This window comes from Dryas octopetala, chromosome 5, assembly GCF_963921425.1.
Source record: "Dryas octopetala chromosome 5, drDryOcto1.1, whole genome shotgun sequence".
NCBI classification, from domain to species: Eukaryota; Viridiplantae; Streptophyta; class Magnoliopsida; order Rosales; family Rosaceae; genus Dryas; species Dryas octopetala.
This window is the reverse complement of record NC_141370.1, coordinates 4,688,248-4,712,855: the sequence shown is the minus strand read 5'-3', so window position 1 is coordinate 4,712,855 and position 24,608 is coordinate 4,688,248. Positions and strand designations below refer to the sequence as shown.

General features: G+C 33.5%; 2 protein-coding genes and 1 pseudogene across 5 annotated transcripts; 2 read left to right on the top strand and 1 right to left on the bottom strand.

Moving 5' to 3' along the window:
- The first annotated feature begins 750 nt into the window (after positions 1–750).
- Positions 751–5,372, top strand: LOC147283681 (uncharacterized). Of its 2 annotated transcripts, XM_086244946.1 has the most exons (6): positions 751–1,141; positions 1,358–1,901; positions 3,344–3,545; positions 3,909–4,382; positions 4,716–4,748; positions 4,867–5,074. In XM_086244946.1, the coding sequence occupies exons 1-6, from the start codon at positions 844–846 to the stop codon at positions 4,939–4,941; spliced, it is 1,626 nt and encodes a 541-aa protein (XP_086101072.1). In that variant the 5' UTR covers positions 751–843; the 3' UTR covers positions 4,942–5,074. The 2 variants fall into 2 exon arrangements, with proteins under 2 accessions (XP_086101072.1, XP_086101071.1); XM_086244945.1 differs by having other exon boundaries at positions 4,716–5,372.
- Positions 5,373–9,869: 4,497 nt separating this feature from the next.
- Positions 9,870–12,763, bottom strand: LOC147283680 (uracil-DNA glycosylase, mitochondrial-like; annotated as a pseudogene).
- Positions 12,764–15,413: 2,650 nt separating this feature from the next.
- LOC147283679 (aspartic proteinase Asp1-like) lies at positions 15,414–23,304 on the top strand. 3 transcript variants are annotated; one of them, XM_086245419.1, is made up of 10 exons: positions 15,414–15,567; positions 15,734–15,767; positions 19,935–20,167; positions 20,275–20,392; positions 20,751–20,974; positions 21,712–21,936; positions 22,056–22,194; positions 22,517–22,717; positions 22,827–22,899; positions 22,994–23,304. In XM_086245419.1, exons 1-10 carry the CDS (start codon positions 15,464–15,466, stop codon positions 23,104–23,106), a joined length of 1,464 nt encoding a protein of 487 aa, XP_086101545.1. In that variant the 5' UTR covers positions 15,414–15,463; the 3' UTR covers positions 23,107–23,304. The 3 variants fall into 3 exon arrangements, with proteins under 3 accessions (XP_086101545.1, XP_086101546.1, XP_086101547.1); XM_086245420.1 differs by lacking the exons at positions 15,414–15,567; positions 15,734–15,767 and adding an exon at positions 19,645–19,849; XM_086245421.1 differs by lacking the exons at positions 15,414–15,567; positions 15,734–15,767 and adding an exon at positions 19,651–19,791.
- The last annotated feature ends 1,304 nt before the right edge of the window (positions 23,305–24,608 follow it).

Genomic DNA, 24,608 nt, shown 5'->3' with positions numbered 1-24,608 from the left:
TATTTTATTCGTCTATTTATTTGATTAAAGTTAAATAGTTTAATAGTACGTTTCCGATTTACTTAATTTTTTACAAAAATGATTCTTTAATAAAGACCAAAGAAATAGACGGTGATTCGAATTTTTGAAATCATATATATATGGAGTGGGCTCCATTTCAATATTTTGGATTTAAATTTTTTGCTTGTCTAGGATTCAGATTCTTTGTTTGACTTTTAATTTTAAACATGTATTTATTATCCAAATGTATGGAGCAAAAGATTATCAAAATGAATGCGTTAGACTTTTTGGGTATGAATAGAATTACATAAACTCAAATAATTAAATTTCGAATTTCAAGGATTAAAAAATATGTAAATTTCGAATTTCAAGGATTAAAAAATATGTAAATTTCGAAAGAAATTTCGATTTTAAACTAAAACAATTAAAAATTTTAACAAAATTTTGATAATTTCGTTTTGGTAATATTTTGAAACATAAAAAAAGTGGAAATTTTCGAAATTTAATTCCATTCATGAACCTTTGAATTTATATTACACGTGAATTAAAACAAGTAAAAACAAGATAAAACATCACATCCGAGTTGTTGCTTGGCCGCGGCTGCTAACCCTCTCAATAGTCGTCGGTCCCATATTAGAAGGTGATTTAATGCACCATCGACCTAGCTAGCTTATAAAAGACACTTGAAGTGTCTACATTGTAAATATATATCTATCAAGTGTTGTTTCGATCCATCTAAGTCATTCTTCTTCGATCGATCGATCTTGATCTTCATAATATATTTTTGTTCTTCGATCATATATTCTTCTTCAGTCTTCACTTGTTTGATCGATCTTAGAAAACATGGAATTGGAGCGATCCATCTTAATAGAGAACCCTAGTACTACTCCAAAAATAGGCAGTAGCATATTTAGCAAAACCAAAACAGGTGTATGGAGTAGTACTACTCACTCATCTGTGCCAAAGAGTGGGTCTGGAGAGAAAAGGCTGTCTTGGCTACGCTCTCAAGTCATTGGTGCTGCTATAGAATTCGATTCTCCCTTTGGGAAACGAAGACTCTCCTATGCTGATCACACTGCCTCTGGCCGCTCTCTTCATTACATCGAAAATTTCATCATCAACAATGTCCTTCCCTTTTATGGTATATATATATACTAGCTAATTAATCTAATTTACATATATACTTCATCTAAGCTTAGTTAATTAATTTCTTCCTTAACATGTTACTATTAACGGTAATTGCTTTACCTAGACAACGGTCAAAATCCGTCGTCTATTAACATTATTGTACATAGTACTAGTGATTTATTTATTATATATAAATATTGTTTGATGGACCTATATATATTGTGTATAGGGAATACTCACACTAGTGACAGTTATGTGGGACATCGAACTACAAAGATGGTGCATGAAGCAGCCAAGTACATCAAGAAATGCTTAGGGGTTGGAAAAGATATGGATCATAATGATGGTGATGATGAGGATGCAGTAATCTTGTTCTGTGGGCAAGGCACGACTTCAGCTATCAAAAGACTCCAAGAGGTGATGGGCATTACAGTACCATCAATTCTGAGGGAGAGAGTGATAGAGAGTAGTGCTGGTGTAATTAGCAGCGAAGAAAGGTGGGTGGTTTTGGTTGGGCCTCATGAGCATCACTCAAACCTACTCTCATGGCGGCAAAGCTTAGCTCAAGTGGTTGAGATTGGTGTAGATCAGGATGGCTTGTTGGACATGGAGGCTCTTAGACAACAACTGGAGTTTTATAAATATGCCAACCGCCCAATTCTGGGTTCCTTCTCAGCTTGTAGTAATGTCACTGGAATTTTTTCAGACACACGAGCAATTGCCACACTTATTCATCAATATGGGGGCTTTGCTTGCTTTGATTTCGCAGCAAGGTACCTCCTCCACTACTTTATATATCTAGTTTCTTTGTTTTCTCCATCTATTTCTAAATGGATTTGCATGGTTGATATTTCAAACATTTATGCAGATATTCCCCACACAAAACGTATGCCAATCTGTTAGGATCGGGTTGGATTTTACCAAGTCATGCACTATTAATATTATACTCTATAAGTATAAATCTTTCGTCCAATAATATTACACATGAATTAGTTACATTAGGAGACAATATAAAGATTATACATAATAACTTCTCAGATTCTACCAAAAAAATTTCGGGTACTAACGCATCTAGTTTTAAACATGACTCTCTCCAGCATGCTACTGTTTCTGTTTGGTCTTTTATTAATTAGTTATATATGCTTGTTATTTATTTATTTATTTTGATATGATGTATGCATGTACTTCAATATATATTGATGGTCGTTCTTCAATTTGTAAGTACAAAAACTAAGGCTGCTTTTTGGTTTGGTTTTTACCGAACTGACTTACTACCAACCAAAATTTTTTGGTTTGGTATACTGATTTTACAATTCGAAAATTGAAAATTCGAAAAAAGTTGGTTTGGTTTTGGTAAAAACCAAAAAAAGTTGATAAACCGACCGATTACCAAAAATTATTATTGAAAAAAATCGAATCAATTATTACCGAGAAAACCGAAATATATATCCAAAAAAACTGAAACAATTACCGAAATTTAGTTATATATGCTTATATAATACTATTATGTTAGTGGTATAACAAATATTAAACTACTAATATTATAAACAACTATAACAAAATATAATTGTATAATATATGTTATCATATTAATAATAATAAAAATGTGAGTTAATATATATAGTTATTCTCTAATAAAGTAAATGTTATTATTTTTAGAAAAATAAGAGTCTCATATTTAAGTAAATAATGCATATATATATATCTACTCCTATTTATCGGTATATATACATACTAAATTAATAGGATATGTACTAATATATTATTACTAATATTAATATTATTGCAATTAATACTAGTACTATACTAAACTACCAATGCTACTCGTGCAAATATATATTCATCAAACATTATATTTTATGCATTATATTTGATTAAAATTTAATTTATATTGGTATATAATAATTAGTATTATTATAATTAAATCGAAAATAAACCGAATATATACCGAAGTAAACCGAAAATAAACCGAAGATATACAAAGTAAATAAAAAATGAACAGAAAGTATTCGATACCAAAATTATCTAAATTGAATAAAAAATTGAAGTTTTCTAAAAATTACCGAATAGAAAAATACTGAAACCGAAAAATACCGAAATTGATTTTGTTTTGATAAATCCCAATACCATACCGAACCGAACCGACCGATAGACAGCCCTAACTAAAACTGATTCCTTGATTTAATTTTTTGACTGTATGTATGGTTTTATGTAGTGGGCCTTATGTGGAAATTGAGATGCGGTGTGGCAAGATAGATGGGTACGATGGTATTTTCCTTAGTCCACACAAGTTTCTTGGTGGGCCTGGATCCCCAGGCATACTTGTTTTGAGCAAGGCTCTCTATCAGCTCAAATCTTCCCCCCCATCAACTTGTGGAGGTGGAACTGTTTCTTATGTAAATGGCTTCACCGAAAAGGTATACATAATTATATATATACAACCAACAAATCAATTAAAATGATATATACATATATGTAGAGAAAATTGAAAGCTAGCTGTACATATTTTATTTGTAATCACTTAGTTTAATTTGTTTGGCATGAAACAACTCATTACTCCGTCTATTTATACCACTTCAACTAACCCCAAAAGTGTTATATATACTAAATCCATATTATAAACACATGTGATATCATGTCATTCACGAATTTTTTAAAATAAATTAAAAATAATAATAGTATAATAATTCACAATAGTGATAAAAGATAAATAACATTTGTTTTTTTTTTTTTTTTGTATAAATACGTATGATAGAATATGAGTGATTAATTTGATGCAGGACACGTTATATTGGGAGGACATAGAAGAAAGGGAAAATGGTGGTACACCTCAAATAATCCAAACAATTAGAGCAGCATTGGCTTTTTGGGTGAAGGAATACATTGGTTATGAAGTGATAGAAAAGCAGGAGCAAATTTTTATTAAAAGGGCACTAGAGAGGCTTCTCCCAAATGAAAACATAGGGATTTTGGGAAATACAAGTGCCAAGAGACAAGCCATTTTGTCTTTCCTCATTTATTCAAATTCAACCACCAATAATTATTCCTTGACTGGAGGCATTAAAACTGAAATAGACAACATCAACACTAAGAGAGATAAGCTGCCACTTCATGGGGCATTTGTTGCATCTCTGCTCAATGATCTATTTGGTATCCAGGCTAGAGGTGGCTGCGCTTGTGCTGGACCATATGCTCACACTCTGCTCAAAATTGATGAGGCTCATTCACATGCCTATAGATCTGCCATTCAAAAGGTTAAATATCTCATGCCATTATTAATTCTATATTCTCCATATCACTAAATTCACAAAATAATGAATATACATTCAATCCATATATATATATATATATATATATACACACACACATTAGATAATGTTATTTGGTTATTTACACGTTTAGACAACAATCGAAGTTCAAATTCCCAGTTTACAATTTAAGAATATTATGTTATCAGATTATCTCAATCAAGCATAATTCAATTAAGAATCGACTTATTGATCAATAATTTAGATTTAGATCGAGTTTGAAAATGTACGTACCTCTTAATTACTATGGGTTCTAATTTGTTTTTATTTTATGTATAGGGCAATGTGGGATTGAAACCCGGATGGACTAGAGTGAGCTTTCCCTACTACATGTCAAATGATGAATTCGAGTTCATTTTGGCTGCATTGGAGTTTATAGCTATTTATGGACCACGGTTCCTTCCTTTATATCACTTCAATTTGAAAACAGGATGCTGGAGTTTCAAGAAGAAGATGTATAAAGAGCTTGGGGAAAACAACTGCAATTTCAATAACTTACTACTAGATAATGCTGAATTTAAATTTAAAGAAGACAACAACATAGAAAAGCATGGGATACTCGGTAAATTTGCCTTGTATTTGGGAACTGCCATGCAGATTGCTAGTCTCTTGCCCAAGTCTCCTCCTCAGCGTAGGCTTCAGGAAGACATAGGCATCAACTTCTTGCACTTCAGAGTCTAATATGTTAGACGACTTCAAAAGCGTGTCGTTGAATGGGCGAAACTTTTAACAACATTAGGATACTCAACGCGCATTCGAACGTTGTTAAACAGCTTTGACAACATTTCTCACGCGTTGTTATATCCTCTTTCTTTTTTTGTTATAGTATCTGTGTTTTAGGGTGTGACTTTTTTTCCTTGCTGTATTTGTGTATGGGCCGGCCGGGTTCCATGTCTTGGAGCTTTGTTTCTTTTCTTGTTGTTTGTTTTTGGCTGTTTTGGCATTTTAATTTAATGAATTATTCACACAGAAAAAAGGGCTTATAGATTTTAATCCTTGCATAAGATGATAAGATTAAAAGCTTAGTACAGTACCCTAGTGTAAGAGGGAATTATATTAATTTTAGTTCATTGACCATCTTCATTTATGGGCTGAGTTTCTATGAAATTTTTGTTTCTTAAACACCCCAAGCTATGACCATATATTTTATATTTTTATGAGCTAATTTTGGATTGACTTTTTATTAATTATCTCTCACAATTTATTTTAAATTCAAAAAGTGGGTAGAACTATTAAATAACTTTAAGTCATGAAATTAATAAAAATACAAAATATAGAATCAGATGCTCAAGGTATTATTTCACGACTTCAGTACATAGAAGAGAATCTTGCTATTGATGTACATTTGTTTGATTACATGTACAGACAATATGCATTCATCCTGCATTGTCTGCATATACTGAAATGTTATAACCTGTACATGTAGGTACGCATGCTCACACCACAAAAGTGGGACCTTCTATCATGACTGGAGGCATTTGTATGCCTCCACATCAAAAAAAAAAAAAAATAGATAACCTGCTGAACTGGTAAACAAGTTTTACCATTTTTTTGATGCATCCCTCAAGATAATGGTAACTATTGATCAAGATGTGGTAACTTACCATTTTCTTGATCGAAATTACAATTTTCTTGAACTAAACATCAAGAAAATGGTAACCAAAACCTTGTCTCAAACCAAGTTAACACTTTTTTGATCGCTCGATCAAGAAAATGGTAACTTGGTTCAAGAATGTGGTAACCAAGCCCAATCATGACCAAAATTACCATTTTTTTATTTTTTTTTCCTCACGAAATGGTTACTTTTTCTCAAGAAATTGTAAATTACCATTTTCTTGAACCAAACATCAAGAAAGTGGTAACAAATTATGGGGCAAAAAACATTACCACTTTCTTGATCGTTCAATCAAGAAAATGGTAACTTGGTTCAAGAATGTGGTAACCAAGCCCAATCTTGACCAAAGTTACTATTTTGTTGATTTTTTTTATCAAGAAATGGTAAGTTACCATTTTCTTGATCAAAGTTACCATTTTTTTGAACCAATCCTCAAGAAATGGTAACCAAATCAGTGGGGCAAAAAACGTTACCACTTTCTTGATCATTCGATCAAGAAAATGGTAACTTGGTTCAAGAATGTGGTAACGAAGCCCAATCTTGACCAAAGTTACCATTTTCTTGATTTTTTTCCTAAAAAAATGGTAACTTTTTCTCAAGAAATGGTAAGTTACCATTTTCTTGATCCAAGTTACTATTTTCCTGAACCAATCCTCAATAAAATGGTAACCAAATCAGCCAAGCAAAAAACGTTACCACTTTCTTGATCGTTCAATCCAGAAAATGATAACTTGGTTTAAGAATGTGGTAACCAATCCCAACCTTGACCAAAGTTACCATTTTGTTGACTTTTTTCCTCAAGAAATGGTAACTTTTTCTCAAGAAATGGTAAGTTACCATTTTCTTGATCCAAGTTACCATTTTCTTGAACCAAACCTCAAGAAAATGGTAACCAAATCAGTAGGGCAAAAACGTTACCACTTTCTTGATCGTTCGATCAAGAAAATGGTAACTTGGTTCAAGAATGTGGTAGCCAAGCCCAATCTTGACCAAACTTACCATTTTCTTGATTTTTTTCCTCATGAAATGGTAACTTTTTCTCAAGAAATGGTAAGTTATTATTTTCTTGATCCAAGTTACCATTTTCTTGAACCAATCCTCAAGAAATTGGTAACCAAATCAGTGGGGCATAAAACTTTACCACTTTCTTGATCATTTGATCAAGAAAATGGTAACTTGGTTCAAGAATGTGGTAACGAAGCCCAATCTTGACCAAAGTTACCATTTTCTTGATTTTTTTCCTTAAAAATGATAACTTTTTCTCAAGAAATGGTAAGTTACCATTTTTTTTATCCAAGTTACCATTTTCCTGAACCAATCCTCAAGAAAATGGTAACCAAATCAGTCAAGTAAAAAACGTTACCACTTTCTTGATTGTTCGATCAAGAAAATGGTAATTTGGTTCAAGAATGTAGTAACCAAGCCCAATCTTGACCAAACTTACCATTTTCTTGATTTTTTTCCTCAAGAAATGGTAACTTTAGCTCAAGAAATGATAAGTTACCATTTTCTTGATCCAAGTTACCATTTTCTTGATCCAAGTTACCATTTTCTTGAACCAAACCTCAAGAAAATAGTAACCAAATCAGTGGGGCAAAAAAACGTTACCACTTTCTTGATCGTTTGATCAAGAAAATGGTAACCTCAGTCAAGAATGTGGTAACCAAGCCAAATCTTGACCAAAGTTACCACTTTTGTGCATATCTTTGATATATATATATATATGCTATATGAAATTTGCTATTTGAAATTAAGTTTAAGTTTCTAATTTGACCAAAACTCAAACCACTCATATTTATACATTTAGACAGTAACTGTGGTTCCTACTAATATATTTTGGCGGAAGCCTTTTAGCTCATTTCTCTTAAAATTTGATTCCCTACATGCACTTAACTTTTTTGTGGAGATGTGAGTTTGTCTAGTTTCATAAAGACTATAAATTTAATTGATCCCCTTGTAATAGTTTCGACTTAATAAACAAGCAATGTTAGAATCAAGCATTTACATGTTGCTGAATATTAAGTACCAAAAAGTGTCAATACAGAGTTTGCCAATACACATGCTTGTATTTTGATGTCAGCTGCAATAATATCCCTATGTATTTTGGCTTTCCTCCTTTGAAGAACCATCAGAGAGAGTCTTTCTTTTGTGCATATCTTTGATATATATATATATATGCTATCTGAAATGAAATATGCTATCTGTTATGAAATATGCTATTTGATGATTAAATAGGAGGATTCTGTGCAATTTGATATACATATATATAGATCTTGACTTATATATATATATATATATATATGTTATATGTTATTTCACTTCCTCAAGAGCTTCTTTTTATAGTCTTTGTGAAATTATTTTTGATGGGTGCTGAGCGAAACTTGAAATGTAGTGATTTGTTTGGCTGATGATGTATTACATACCATACTTAATTTTATGATGTATTACATACCATATTTTTGATGGGTGCTGAGCGAAACTTGAAATGTAGTGATTTGTTTGGCTGATGATGCATTACATACCATGCTATTGTGAATGTGCATTCTAAATAAGTTATATGGACAAAAGCATGTTTTCTTTTTGAGAACTCATGCTTAGATATTTATTTCAAAGATTAATTAAAATTGTTTTTGGACCTATGTTTTTTGAGTGATGATTATGAGCACAGCAATTTTTCGATCTCAAATCACAGGAAAGGAAGCTGTTTTAATCACTACAACATAAAACGTCATTCATAGCACTCAAAAAACGCTATAAAAGCCATATAATAGCATTATCAAAAACGCTATGACAGCCGACGTTATAATAGATCAAACTTTTCTATAGCATTTTTGGAATGCTATCAAAGAACACATCTATTATAGCATTTTCAAACGCTATAATAGATCTACTACTATAGCGTTTCTAAAACGCTGTAACATACAAGAAACGCTATTATTGGGATGCTACAATATTTTATAATAGTGTTTTTGCGTTTTTATAATATTGTGTATAATAGCATTTTTGAATGCTATTATATGTATCTTTTATAGCTTTTCTTAAATGCTATTATAATCATTACTATAGCATTTTAAAACACTATCATTCTTTTTTTCCAAGCATTTAGTGAACGCTATAGTAGTTATTGTTAATATTTTTTTGTCTCCAAAAGTATTTTTCTTTGCATTTTAATGTAAACTTGATATAAATAATATATGCAAAGACAAAATAATTAAATTAAAAAATTTCATTATATGACCCAAAATAACTACATGGTCAAATATACAAAAGTACCAAAATATAAGCTTATATTGTTGAGCTAATAAAAAATTATACATTTTACAATAAAAAGGAATTAACATAACATTCTCTCAAAATAACTTGATAACATGTTCATCAAATGCCTAACTCGTACATGCTTCAACTAAAAACATCCCCACTAGATCAAACCTGTGCATGTCCCAAATTCCTGAAAAAAGCTGCCACAATCAAACTTGAATGTCAAAACAATGAAAAAAAAAACACAAAATCTCAAGTCCCTCGCAATAGAAAGTAGACTCTAAATGTTAGTCTTAAATAATTGGCAAAGATTATCTTGTATATATATACAATTAAAGCTACAAATATCAGCCACTTTTCATTAGAAGAATCAGGACTTGTACATAAATCTTCCAACTTCATATTTCACTCAATCATTCACTTTCATTATTTCATTAGCAAGTACAACTACTAACAACAATCACACTATGAATATCTTAATTTTACAAAGGAAAAAAATGAATTTGATCAATAAGCTAATTTAGGTAGTAGTTTTGACACTCACGGTTAGTGTTTTACACTTAGAACACATCCTTCTTCTTTCCAAATTCAATATTAGATTTCCACCTATTGCAAAAAAGAAATTAACAACCTCAAAAAGTAAAGAAGAAGAAAAAGAAATGGATAACATCAACTTTCAGTTTGATAATACGTGACAAACTACAATATTATGAGCATGTAATACATTGCCTTATGTAATCAACATAGAAGCAGTAGCAAGAAGAGTGAAACTTTCCATAAATGGTAGCAACTTACACCAAACACTACTCTTCTCATTGGACCATTGTATTTGATTTGGACATTGAATAGGCATAAAATGCCTTCAATATTATGCTAGAAATAGCATTATTTGTAGAATTTGGCCCAGACCCAAACTCTTACGAGGGCACAATCTGAAATTTGCAGACATATAAATGTGTCAAGAAATGCATACCAGATCCAACTGCATATATAAATGCAAGCCCTTGGCCAGACAACTTCAGTCTTAGAAATCCCTATAGTGACATTAACATGGCAGTCAGATAAACAAAAGAAAACAAAAATGAACGTGCTTTGAGAAACAAATTAAAGAGACAAAATAAAAAATGATTGAGAAGCAATTCAGAAACTCCTCAATATATATCTCACCTCCGCACCAGGAATAGCATTATGTGACCTTTGATCAATTGTATTACAGACTTTAACATCATTGACATAACAAAGGAATGCATCTGGCTACAAAAATTATAACAAATTCCCATAAAAATTCAGTTGATGAAGACAAAAATTGAAGCTGACATAAAACAATTACTCAGTTAAACAATGAACAATCCCAAATGGACAAGTTAGCTATACCTGGCATAAAATCTCTCCACCAAACATTGCCAAATCAATCTGTCAAAAAAGAAGAATCCATACATAAGTTATATACAGTGGTTGGGATCAAAAGCTATGCAAATGTATCAAGAAAATGCCTTATTGACAGAAATTTGGCATGATTAAAATCACAAATCGGTAGAATTCTTGCAATAGAAGGTGCAGCAATTCCAACAAATCCATCACCTGGAACACTATTGTGAAAAACTATGCTACTGACTTTCTTGCCAAAAAGCCACTGCCACATGCCTACCTCATTTTCAGGAACAAAAACATTTTCTATTTCGATCGACCCAGACATAAAGCACATTGAAGCTAACATTTATTCATCAGTCAGTACACATGTAATAACAACAACAAATACACGCTATTGATCATCAATCAGGCTCAGTAAGAAACTGTTCTATATATTTTATTGATAATAAAAGCAAGAATCACCCTTTGGTTACAACACACTTTCTACAAGACTCTTGCAACTTATTTTATTGATAAAATGGTAAAGACAAGCAGCAAAAACGATTGGCATTTTGTGAACAATCTAGTTTAGAACAATATCGAACTAACAAAATTACCAGTAACATCTTTTCTTTCTTTGACCTGACTGGTAACATATTTTCATGAATCTCATTATTGGTAACATAAAAAATAGTTGTAAAATCTAAGACAAGCAACAGGGCTGTGTTAACATGAGAACAATTTAGGGCAAGTAGAATCTCACTAGTGAGAACAACATTGAGCAAGAGAACACCCTAGAATCAACTTGAAAAATGAATGTCAATCATAATTCACAAAAGAAACCTGGACAACCCACTTTTCAAGATTGCCATGAGATGAGATTGAACAACCAACAACTTGGTGAAGCTCCTTGAATATATTAACCAGACTGGACACCCTCTGGGCCAGAGAAAGACAGACCCATAGCCGTTGAATCCCGTAGGAAAACGGAGTTCACTTTTATCTTCTCATTGAAAACTAGCCACGGATATGGAATTTTAGTTTCCCAAGCATTGACAGAGTTCTAGGCAAACGACAAAGAACAGAAAATCAAACTGACATGTAATCAAGGGCATTACTTTATATTGATGATACATTGATGAGATGTACAAGAATGCTTACCGAGTATAGCAACACCTGGCCATCCTCCATAATTTTCAGTGAAAATGACTTTTCATTGTGCTGCATGTCCAGTTATGTCAGCCCTCAAGAAAATCATACAAGAGAAAATGAATCATATAATGCATATTGGGACAAATCAAATTTTATATATATACACACACAACAAACAGACACTGGCACAATATTTAGCCAATTGAAGACCATGTAGCCAAACTGTGGTTGATAAAGCATTTTTAATTACTTTCCTCTGACTATTGTAAGTTTACTTCCCAATTGATTAAAAAAGCCTGTATTCATCATGGCGTAAACATGATGAATACAATAGATAGAGGAGATTGACAGCATCAAGAACTTAGAGAAATAATTAGAAAATATTATAATCTAACAAAAACACGGGAAAATAAAGCACCATGCTTACCACAACAGAGCAAATTCCAGGATACAGGCCATAGTAAATGACTGCACGGATAAGATGCTCATCATAGCTCCATTCATTATAGGTGGTTGTGTAGGCATCAACAAGATATCTTTGACCCGGACCATGATATGGGTCCTGACCCAGAATGATAGCCTTGACCCGATCAAAAGGGGTGGAGTTGAGAGTGTTGAAGATCAAGTGAGTCAGCGGATATATGGGAATGTCATCGCCACGGCCGCCGCAAATCTCACTCTCAATGAACTTGAAGAGGTTCTTAGCGTAACGCCTCCACCCACGTCTCCTCCACCAGTAGCTCCTCTACGTCTCCTCTAAATCAGATTTTATTTTTATTTATTCAAAAAGGAAATGAAATGAAAATGAAATTTGGGTTTAATTAATTTCTTTACCTTTGGACTTGGAGTTGGAGACTCTGTCGGAGCAGATAGTGAGATTGCATCTGGCTTTGGCAAGCAACTTTTGGAATTCCATGCGTGACTTGTGCTCGGCGGTGAGGGTAGAGGCGCACCATCAGATTCGCATTTGGTTTGAGCAGATCCCCAAACTCAGATTTGTCAAAATCCCTTTACCCTAGCCCTAGAATCGAATCAACTTACTCGGACACAATAGAAGTAAAGAAAAAGCGAGACGAAGAGGATGAGGATGAGAGGTGCTTACCTGTGACACACTGGATGAAAGGTGCTGTCTGTGTGCTCTGTAGGCAATGGAGAGAAAGAGAGAAGACAGAGAAGGAAAAGATGAGATTTGAGTTTTTGTTTTTTGGATTTACAAAACGTATAAAATTTAAAAGCACCGCTTCTTTTTTCATTAGCCGCTAAAGCACAACGTGTTTTTAAAAAAACGCTATAGTAAAAAACATCCCCACGTGAAGACCAAACTTTCATAGCGTTTATTAGTTAAATTGCTATTACTATCTTACAATTTATAGCATTTCCAAAAAAACGCTATAATCATAAGCTATTAATATAGTCTTTTGTTGTAGTGAATTAAACTTTAGAATAAATAGAAAGTGTGTATTTTTAACAAATCTAATGTCAAATCTTTCGCATGTTGTCTAGATTCAATGGTTGCAAAAAATGTTGTTGCTGATCTCACTAAGGGTGAGAATCTCATTGGAACCAACTATGACATATGGCATAGGAAGATTAGGAATAAACAAGCACAGGCTCCATAGCACGAGCAGTAATCCACAATGGAGGCTGAGTACGTCGCCTGCTCGGCTGCTGTACAAGAAGCTGTTTGGTTAAGGAAATTCCTTGGACGATTAGGTATTACTGCTCGTGCTATGGAGCCTGTGCTTGTTTATTCAGATAGCACTTCTGCTCTAGCATACGCAAAAGATCCTAAGTATCATGGAAAAACCAAACACATTGACATTCGTTCTCACTTTATTAAAGACAAGGTTGCGAAGGGTGAAGTAGTTTTGAGACATATCTCCACTGGTAGTATGGTTGCTAATCCTTTGACTAAGCCCATTGCCATGGATGTATTCCTTTCTCATATTAGGAGTATGGGACTACGTAGGATTTGATGTGTTTTAATTTGCCTCTTTGTAATTGACTTTATTTGTTTGTTAATAAAAAGTTATTCATTACTTTGTGTTGTTCTTTGAATAATCATTTTACGCACTTTAGATAAATGTCACAAGGCTTGGATCAGCCTGCTCACACGGGTGATTCGCCTTGGCGCTGAGGTAGCGAGCAAGATGAGACATCTAAGTCTTTGAGCGCGGAGCTAGCGCATTAGGACTTGTATATATTTTTGGCGCCAAGATGGCAAGCAATAATAATATACCTATGTTTATCATATGTCGCCTTAGACAAAACTAAGATGAGACCTTAACCAAAGGTCGATCATAGAGATCTTGTCCATGACTCTATGTTGCCTTATTGGAGCAGAACGTGAGATTTCAGGCAGACGCTTAGAGAGCGACTGGGCTGGAAAACTCAAGTTAGACGCTTGTATAGCGACTAGACTAAGGTTTGTATGGCGTACGTCTATTATCTAGACACGTGACATGCTCTTTTTATGACATTACGTCATAGTATATATTTCATACTGTATATGCAATTGCTGACCGATAGTGGGAGTGATGAATGAATCCCTGCTTTATCACTGTGTGAGCCACTTGGATCATTATTTTGATCTTATTTTTACCCTTTGTTACTTAAGCATATGTCATGCAGAGGATACTTGATGACGCTACTTTAGCATGTTTTACTAGGACCTTCACTAATATGGTCTTAAGGGGCATGTCTAGGAAAGTAGTCAAGTCTAATTGAATTGACATGAGTGCGTAAGGAAGATAATTGTCATAATACACCATGTCTTGTGACTCATTGCTGGCCAACGAATACGTTGTATTAGTTATCGACGTATGTCATGAGTACATTACCTATATATCTCCGTTGATAGTTCTTAATAGGGGTGGGTTCGGTATGGTTACCGAACCGAAAACCCCAAACCGTGTACCAACCAAACTCCCCTCGATTAGCCATTTTAGTTACTGAGACCGGTACCGGAATATATCAATTTTGATAATATATATATGGTTGAGACTTTATCAATTTTGATATATATATATATATATATATATATATCAAGAGGGCCCTTCCAATAAGGGATCCCTCATTTAGTGTTAAATGAGGGATCACCTTGTGGGGCCCACACGAGTCATTTAGTGTTAATCTAAACCGTTCATTTTTTGCATCTCCATTGATAGATCATCCCTGCAAAAAATCAACCAAATCGGAAATCGTTTATTCGTTCGATTAAGCGGTCAAAGTTTAGGTGTTTATAGAGGAATTTGTTGTTCGTCCATTTGTTTTAAACTTTGACCACTTAAACAAACGGCTAAACGATTTCCGATTTAGCTGATTTTTTGCAGAGATGATCTATCAATGAAGATGTAAAAAATAGACGGTTTGGATTAACACAAAACGACTCGGTTGGGCCACACAGGGTGATCCCTCATTTAACACTAAATGAGGGATCCCTTATTGGAAGGGCCCTGTATATATCAATTCTACAAAAAAATTTATTACATAAAAAAAATAGTCATTCTTAATATTCAGGCAATTGTGTGTCCAATATGCCCAGTCTTTTACCGAAATGTCCTAAAAATTAACCATGATGATTTTTCATAAATACAGTTGATTTATGGCCATGACGTTGATCAAGGTACCGATATAGCGAAGAACCGACAATATGGATTTGAAGTGGATATTTGGAGTGCCGAGGTTTTATTATACTTTAGTCTTTCTGAATATTACTCATTTGGTGATCATGGCATTGTCTGAACTCCCTTTCAGGTAATGCTAAATATTTTTCTCTTCATAAATATTATTAATTCTGCACTAACCAATTCTTATTATCCAAGAACATGTTTTAAGTTTCCGGACCATTTTATAGAAGATGTAAGTGATTTGATCCAGAGAATACTAAACTTTGATTGCAATGTTCGAATAACAATTTCAGAAATTGTGGAGCATCCTTGTTTTATTGCCTAGAGGTATAGAACTTGCACTTATTCACTTTTTTCAGCTTATCATCTTGGTGTGACTTTTCTTTTCTTATTAATTTTTTGCACTCCTTGCTTATTGTTCAAACTATTTAATCTCTCTCTCTCTCTCTCTCTCTCTCTCCCTTCACAAATTATAAATGAAGGTACTTGATCGAGTTTGGGGCCTCTAAGTATCAATGAAAATGAGGTCTCTAAGTCCAAGATACTTGAGTTTCAATAAAAGTTTTTCTTTTTTTGGTTTTATTGTATTATCTTTTTGTAATGTCTCTAGAAAGCTAAAAGTTGAAAGTATTTAAAAGTTAGAACTCTATAAAGTTAAATTTACCTTGAACATGAGAAATTCTGAATCAAGATTATTTTCATGTATAAACTCGCAAACCTTGAAGAGCATGCCTTTTATTAGCATATATCCCCTTACAAGAGCACATAAAAGTTTGTCTTCTATGTGTATTGATTTTTTTTTTTTTTCTGTTTTTTAATTATTGTCTTTTTGCAATCATACTAACCAAAAAGAAGTCTGTAATTCTTCTAAAGTAAAAAAATAGTCTAAGACTATGATTGTCATCATGTATGAATTGCTCTCTATCACTTTGTATATGTAGTCTTCAATAATTTGTGTTGAATTTCTAACATTACCGACTTTTAAATATCGGGTTTTAATCAATTTCACATAACATAAAAAAAGATTTTTTAATCATCAGAAACAACCAATTTTCCGAGACCTCCTTTGCATTATATTACCATAACGAAAAGAAAAAAAAAAAAAAAAAAAAGAGGTAAGTTTCTCTGGAATGAACCTTTCTCGGTGGAAGAAATGAATAGCAATGGATTTCTATGGAGCATCCGAGAACAAGAAGAAGAGGATTCTATATCCAAAATAAAGTCATTATTATTAAATGTCAGGGTTACATCAATATCTATTAATTTATTACATCAAATTGTAAAACAATATTTAAAAATTAAAACTAGCTTTTTGTTATCGTTGTTCACATATGCACTCAAAAAAATTTCTAGAAACTCGTTTGTAGTTCACTATACTTAATATAGAATTTCATTAATTATTAGAAACTATGATTGTCATTATGTTTGAATCGCTCTATCACTCTGTATATATAGTCGTCAACAACTTGTGTTATCTTTCACATTATAATTCAGTGACATGTCTACATCAATATCTCTTAATTTATCACATCAAATTGTAAAACTAGCTTTTCATTCTTGTCGTTCACATATGCGCCCCAAAAAACTTCGAGAAACTCATTTGTAGTTCACTATCCTTAATATATAGTTTCAGAAATAGAAATTCATTTATAAAAGTTTAGGGAATTTTGAGACAAAATTTTCCCTTAGATAAAAAAAAGTAGAAAAGAAATAAAAAAGAGCATAAGTTGTACGTGAAGAGATTTATAGGAGATTGAAGGGACTTTTGTGAGATATACAAAGCGTTTCATGCGTATGAGAGTTTTGTTTTAGGCAAAGAGTAACTAGAGACATATATAAAAGTGCACTGATAGAGTTTCCATAATATATGGCTGAGACTTTATCGATTTAGATATAAATGAATTCCACAACAAAATTTAGCTTTATGAAACAAAAAAAATTGTGTATACCAGTTTTGCAGTTTTGCAGTTTTGCTAATTAACTATTTTCTATTTTGATTTCTAGGCGAGTAAGGCTTTTTTTAATATCTTAAATATGTTATCATTATTACAACTTTTACCCTCTTAACTATTAACTTTTTTTTTTTGAAAAATTGTCGTTCGCGATAAAGTCATGATTTTTTGGTAGTAGGAGAGAATTTTCCTTATTTTTTTCTAGGCCAAATTTTGGTTTTGGCATCTGTAGTTTCAATTTTATCGGTTTTGATCATGTAGGTGGTTTAGAGGAAGTGACTAGACATGACTAATCAATTAAAAGGAACAATAGTCCTTTGTCTTATGTTTGGTGGGCTTATTAAGAATTCAGGATTGGACTCACACTTAGACTTTAGTCTCAAATAATTAAGGATTTCAGGCCCATGCTCAAAGGTGGTCCATGATGGGACTACCCTCTCTCTCTTCCCCATTCTCTTTCTTCGCCTCACCCAACTGACCCAACCGCCACACCACCGACGGTTGATATTTCCGAAACAACCAATTCACCACCCACCACTCAACCTTTGACTCCTCCCCTCCATCCTCCTCCCCCTTCTCACTCTTTCTCTCTCTATCTTGCCCTCCCTTGCTTCTCTTGCTATTTGCAATATGCACCGACAATAAAGCATACAAATCCAACCTCATATATTTGCATCCCTCTTGATTTCAATTCCAAAAAATCACAAAAAAGAGTCACATATCCGCATTCCTCTTGTTATTTGCAATCTGCACTAATTATCAAAAAGTTATTCTAACTTTTTTATTTTACAAGCTTCAAATTTATTATTTTTTTCTTTAAAAATTTGTTCAAAATGTAAAAGAAATATACATTTTTAATTAAAAATAATTAACAATAATTGAATACTAAATATGGATTAAATAGCTAACAATATGAATATTATTTTTTTTATAGGTAACTCTTTTGGATTATAATTATGAAAATATTTTTAGAATTTTATTGATTAGGTAGTTTTTTAATTTTAAGGCTTATTTACACCATTGCCTCCTGTGAGATACACTTTTTTTCACTTTGCCCCATGAAACTTAAATCATCTCAGTTTGCCACCTGAACTTCACACAGTTGTTGCAAAAGACCCTATGTCGTCAACTCTGTCAATTTTTTCGTTAAAATAGCTGACGTGGCACCTATATGGCATGAGTGAGACCCTTTTCTAGTTATGTAAGATTCATGTGAACAAAAAAAATTATAAAAAATTGACATGGATCTTATTATTTTTTAGTTTAAAAATTGTTTTTTATTTTTTTTTGTTCACATGGATCTTACATAACTAAAAAAGGGTTTCACTCATGCCATATAGGTGCCACGTCAGCTATTTTAACGGAAAAAATTGACAGAGTTGAGGGCATAGGGTCTTTTGCAACAACTGTGTAAAGTTCAGGTGACAAACTGAGATGATTTAAGTTTCAGGGGGTAAAGTGAAAAAAAGTGTATCTCACAAGGGGCAATGGTGTGAATAAGCCTAATTTTAAATATTGTATAGTAAGAAAGTAAAATTTACTCATAATCCAGTCCAGTCCTGTGATACACCAAATATGAGACATAATTCCTATCCTGACCTGTCATGTCCTGTCCATAGGACACAGTTCTATCCCATACAGTCTTGTCCTGCATTCCAAATGAGGTCGTACAGTAAACGTTTGTAACTCTGTCCATTTCATTGTTAAAGTAAGGGCAATTTCATTTTTTTGGATGTTGTCAAATTTCATTTTGGTACTTACAATTTGCTCGAAGCTCCACTTTAGTATTTGTAGTTTACTCGAAGTTCAACTTTAGTATTTGTAGTTTTTTCGAAGTTCTATTTTTAATGGTGAAATTAATGAAGTTACGAACATGTATTGATGTTGCAAATATTTTGCAAACTACAATATCAAAATTGAAAAAATTGAATCTACAGGTACCAAAATGAAACTTCCAGCAAATACCAAAAGTGAAAATTTAACCCTAATAAATCAAATTATTTGCGTGATTGTTGTTGGGAAGACTCAAAAGCCCAAGCAAAATTACCCTTTGTGTTTTATTGGAATGAATATGTGTCTACTAATCTCACTATATGATCATAAAATACAGTCTTTGTTTGTTTGTTTTTTTTACCATGAAAACAAGTCTCTTTTTTAGTGTACTTTGTCATGGAAAGTTCCCAGAAATTACGTGGGTTCTTTTATTGTCATATTGTTTGACTCGTACGGTCGGAGTCAAGGAAGCATTTGGATTTTGGTATCTTTGTGTCAAAATTCAAAGAAGCAAACGTCCAACTCTATAAACGATACACCAATCTGAGAGGAGGAAAAGAATAAAGAAGCTCAAGATTAGCAGCAATCGAACGAAACAAGCAATACCATGAATCCTTGATGCCCAAGTTATTGCATTCCCCTCCAACTCTGTCATGGAATATATTCCAATTCAACCCATAATAAGTTAAATTAGTCTTCATAATATTGACTTTCATTCATTCATTCATTCATTCATTCATTCAGTCATTTCATCGAACACATTGTGCAGTCTATCACAGGAAAGAACAACCCATCAATGGAGGGGAAATCTGGGTGGTTGTTGCTGTTAATATCGGGGTTGATGATGGGTTGGTGTATGACTCTGTCATCAGCTTCTTTTGGTGATCAGTATCGAAGAAGGAAGACTATGCTACCGGCTGAAGCGACGTCGTCTTTGGCGCTCAGTCGCGCTGTGGCGTCCTCCATTGTGTTACCCGTTCATGGAAACGTGTATCCTATTGGGTACGTACGTTTTTGTATATGTAAGTATGAGTTGCAAAATGTTGGTCAAAGTGTGTTATGAAGTGAAGTCATGGGTGTGTTTTGTTTTGTTTTGTTTTGCTTTGCAGGTCCTATAATCTGACCCTTTACATTGGTCAGCCTCCAAAGCCCTATTTTGTTGATCCTGACACTGGTAGTGATCTCACATGGCTCCAATGTGATGCACCTTGTGTCAGGTGCACTGAGGTAAATTAATCACAATTAATTCTTAATTCAGTTACTTTTTCTAGTTAGCCTGTATAAGTTGTTATTATTCCATTTTTGTTTAAAAAAAATGGAATAATTTATATATAATGCCCAAGTTATATGCTGAAGAAGCCAATAATTTCGATGTGATTTTCCTCCTGCAACATTTGTTTGATTTCTTTCTTTCTACTCTGTTCCCAATTTGTTCTTGATATCTTGCCTTGTTTACTGCCTTCCAACTTCTAAACAACCATTATTTTCTTGGAGTCTCATCTTATATTGAATGCTAAACAATCTTAATACAAACAGATTGTTATGGAAAAAGGGTCAGAATAAATGTTCATCCTTTTCTTTGCAGGCGCCTCATCCGTTTTACCGACCCAACAATGACCTAGTGGCCTGTAACGATCCCCTTTGTGTATCCTTGCACTCTCCTGGTGCTCACAGATGTGACACTCCAGAGCAATGTGACTACGAGGTTGAGTATGCAGATGGTGGTTCATCCCTTGGTGTACTTTTAAAGGATGACTTTTCCCTCAACTTTACAAATGGAAACAAACTAAGACCTCATCTAGCTATTGGGTTGGTAAATTTTCCTGCTTAATTTCCTCATCAATATTATCTTTGACCCTACTTAATTATCCATTCTGTTGAAACATTCATGCATTTGGAAGCAATCATCTCATGACATCATGCGTATGAAGGAAATTGTCATGGCATTATGTAACTTAACATCCTTCTCGAACTAGTTATTTGAGTTGGCCTGCGTAGCCTAAGATTTCTTTCTGTTTCTTGAAATTGATTAAGGCCAAAACACATGGCATCATTTCTTCTTTTTGTTTTTTAAGTCAAAAAAAAAATTTAACTGAGCTCTTTTTTTATTTTTTTATTTTAAAAAGGCACTAATAGCTCTTTTCAACTCCCAGTAAGTAGGTAGATGGCTGATATGATTGCTCTTGTTACTTATATGATAAAGTTCTCATGTGGAATGATATGTAAATAAGTTCATTGTCCATAACTTGTGAAGTAATTTATTGAGAAGAATTAAAGCTGAGATGTTTAATCTCTTCATCGGAAAGGAATTAACAATATGGTGTTGCTGGATAGGATGATATGAGATCAGATATAAATGAAATGCGTGCACTATACGGTCTATAGCCCATTGGACACTTGATGAAAACATAAGCTAAGTTTAAAAATATGTTATAAAAATGGAAACCAGGCATTAGATTATACTGAGTCACCAGAAACCAATGTTTCCTATAGTTGCTTCATACTTGATCTTGGTTATTTAATTGTTTATTTACTCTTGTGTACAGGTGTGGATATGATCAAATTCCTGGATCCTCTTCTCATCCAATAGATGGAATCCTTGGCCTTGGCAAGGGAAAATCTAGCATCATATCACAACTTTCTAGTCTGGGTCTCTTGAGAAATGTCATTGGTCACTGTTTAAGTGGCCGAGGTGGAGGGTTTTTCATCTTCGGGGATGACCTGTATGATTCATCACAGATAGTTTGGACACCAATGTCACTTGATTACCCGTAATGAGCCCTTCTTGATCCATGTTTTTCATCTCCCAAAGTTTTCTCTTTTCTAATATTTACTTCATAATTCATACTTTATTTCCTGCACCAATAATTCTCCTTGTGGTTTATGTCAGCAAACATTACTCGCCCGGATTTGCAGAACTTATATTTGGTGGGAAATCTACTGGGTTTGGAAACCTACACATGGTTTTTGACAGTGGGAGTTCTTACACTTATCTCAATTCTCAGGCTTATCAATTTTTGACTTCGTGGGTGAGTTAGAAGCTTTTTCAAAACGCAGCTGCATTTTTCATTAACTATGCTGGCAAGTTTTTGTCAAATGTATTTCTATATGTCTGTCCCCTCCCCCTTTCTTCAATTACTGAATTCTTTCAAATATCATGAACTTGCAATGCTTCCGTTTTTTCTTATATTATGGTTTCCCTTCTCTCCGAAATTATTCATCCTTCTCCTCTAATTTTTTTTTTTTTCCTAATGTTGCCGTCCTTCAATGTTTAACGTTTTGGAATACAGATTCTTTCCTGCATTAACCATCCTTAAATTGTTGTTTCCTTTTATTCATGTCATATTGTAGTTGAAAAGAGAACTTAGTGGAAAGCCTTTAAAAGAAGCTGTAGATGACAGGACTCTCCCACTCTGTTGGAAAGGTCGAAAGCCATTTAAAAACATACGTGATGTCACGAAATACTTCAAGCCCTTAGCACTAAGATTCACAAGTGGCAGAAAAGATACAACTCAGTTTGAATTGCCCCCTGAAGCTTATCTGATAATATCGGTAAATTTCACATTCCATTATCTCCTTATTTTTCTTCATTTTGTTATGATTCATTACAAGTAGAGGCAATTGGTGTTAGATAACTTAAATCTAACGATATATCTTCCAGTCCAAAGGAAATGTTTGCTTGGGAATTCTAAATGGTAATGAAGTTGGGCTGCAAAATTCTAACATCATTGGAGGTAAGAGTTTCCACATATATGTTGTGAAATATGATCCTTTCCTAAAGACACAATAATGATCATTTATTTTCTTCCTTTTTTTCTCCTTTTTAAGACATTTCAATGCAAGATAAGATGATCATTTATGATAACGAGAAGCAGATGATTGGATGGGCTCCTGGAAAATGTGATAAGCTACCCAAGTCTAGAAGTGCCAGCTTTTGGTGATGCTTCATGAGCTTCTCACACTTGCCTATTTATAATGGTGTGTAATCACAGAGCATTGCCCTGAAGAAAGAAATATTCTCAGGTGTATCATATAGGAGGAGAATAATTCTATTTTTACTGTAAATTCTATGTACTTCACATGTATGTATGCATATTCAAACTTACTTGGTATTTCTATTCCAACCAACATATGTTGGTGAGACTAGTATACCTCAGGTTACATATGAGAAAATATAGTTGGATATATATGATATTTGTTAGCTTGAACTCTTGGCCACCTTGGGTTAACTACTTTTCTACTCATAGTGCTCTCCTTCTATACGTCATTTACCTCTTCCAATTTTAAGGTACACCTAGAAGGCTAGAACCAATCCCACATCGATGATGGTAGGACTGCATCATGTGTTTATAATTGTTTGAGCACCAACTAAATCTGGGCTGAGAAAAGGTAACCAAAGAAAGATCACGAGAAAAAATTAGAACTTGGTCTGTAAAGACTAAATCCGCAACAAGAAAATGGTCAGCCCAGACGCGTATAGAGAATCATATTAAAGCAATCCTTTTATAGAGAAGATGTCTACACTTTTTTTTTTTTTTTCTTTTTGCGGATATGTATGGCTGTATGAATGACTTGATTATGTATAGGACCACCTATACAAGAATCACGTGATCTCATACATATATGCGAAAAAAAAAAAAAAAAAAGTGCAAATCATCCGCACATGAGAATTTTCTCAGATTAAATTAAAATACAAGTTATGTTAAGATTATGAAAAAATAAAAAAAAATTTATTCTTTTTGTCTTTTTAATCAAACAATATTAAAGAAGTGAGGATGGTGATGTGGTGTGAACACCTATGTCATACTAACACAACACAGGTGTGACCATTAGATGGATATCTATAGTTGCTATGGTGCGATTTCCACCGTTAGATGGTGGTTGTATAAAATGAGGTGTCTGCACCAAAGACTCTATCAAAAGTGAGAATGAAACTTTTTAGAGTATCGGACACTCCTAGTTTAGGAAATATGACAGGCTATCTTAGCAGACGTATATATGCCTATTTCCTAGTGGTTGGGGTCCTTTTTCTCACGCCTAATGAACCTTGCCATCCCAGGCACGCCATGACGTATGTATATATATACCTGCAACCCTAAACCGGCCAATTAAATTATATGGGCTTGACTTATCTGCCTTAGGAAACATACAGAGGGTGCATGTGACCCATCTCAATGCAATGTTCTGGACTAGCTAGGATTACCAAAGTGCCCCTATATTCTTTGGCAATGAAAAAGCAATGTGCCACGTGGCTCTATATGTTCCCAAGCCAAGTCATTTAATTCCATATGCATGTATGTATATATACTATATATATTCTATACATAGAGTCAGCTGCCTTGTCATCGTTTATAGGTGAAAGCTATGTGATCGATCAGTGTAAGAATATCAAAGTTTCCTTTTACGTTAAAGTCCATTCCAGCCCATATAAGTTTCTTGGTCA

What these genes read in the sequence shown, in the direction of transcription:
- LOC147283681 (XM_086244945.1), top strand. Translation starts at nt 844, where the DNA reads ATGGAATTGGAGCGATCCATCTTAATAGAGAACCCTAGTACTACTCCA. An exon ending in TGCTTTGATTTCGCAGCAAG is followed by an intron (nt 1,902 to 3,343) that starts GTACCTCCTCCA and finishes GGTTTTATGTAG; the next exon opens with TGGGCCTTATGTGGAAATTG. An exon ending in TAAATGGCTTCACCGAAAAG is followed by an intron (nt 3,546 to 3,908) that starts GTATACATAATT and finishes AATTTGATGCAG; the next exon opens with GACACGTTATATTGGGAGGA.
- LOC147283679 (XM_086245419.1), top strand. Translation starts at nt 15,464, where the DNA reads ATGGATTTGAAGTGGATATTTGGAGTGCCGAGGTTTTATTATACTTTA. An exon ending in GGAAACGTGTATCCTATTGG is followed by an intron (nt 20,168 to 20,274) that starts GTACGTACGTTT and finishes TTTGCTTTGCAG; the next exon opens with GTCCTATAATCTGACCCTTT. An exon ending in ATCAATTTTTGACTTCGTGG is followed by an intron (nt 22,195 to 22,516) that starts GTGAGTTAGAAG and finishes GTCATATTGTAG; the next exon opens with TTGAAAAGAGAACTTAGTGG.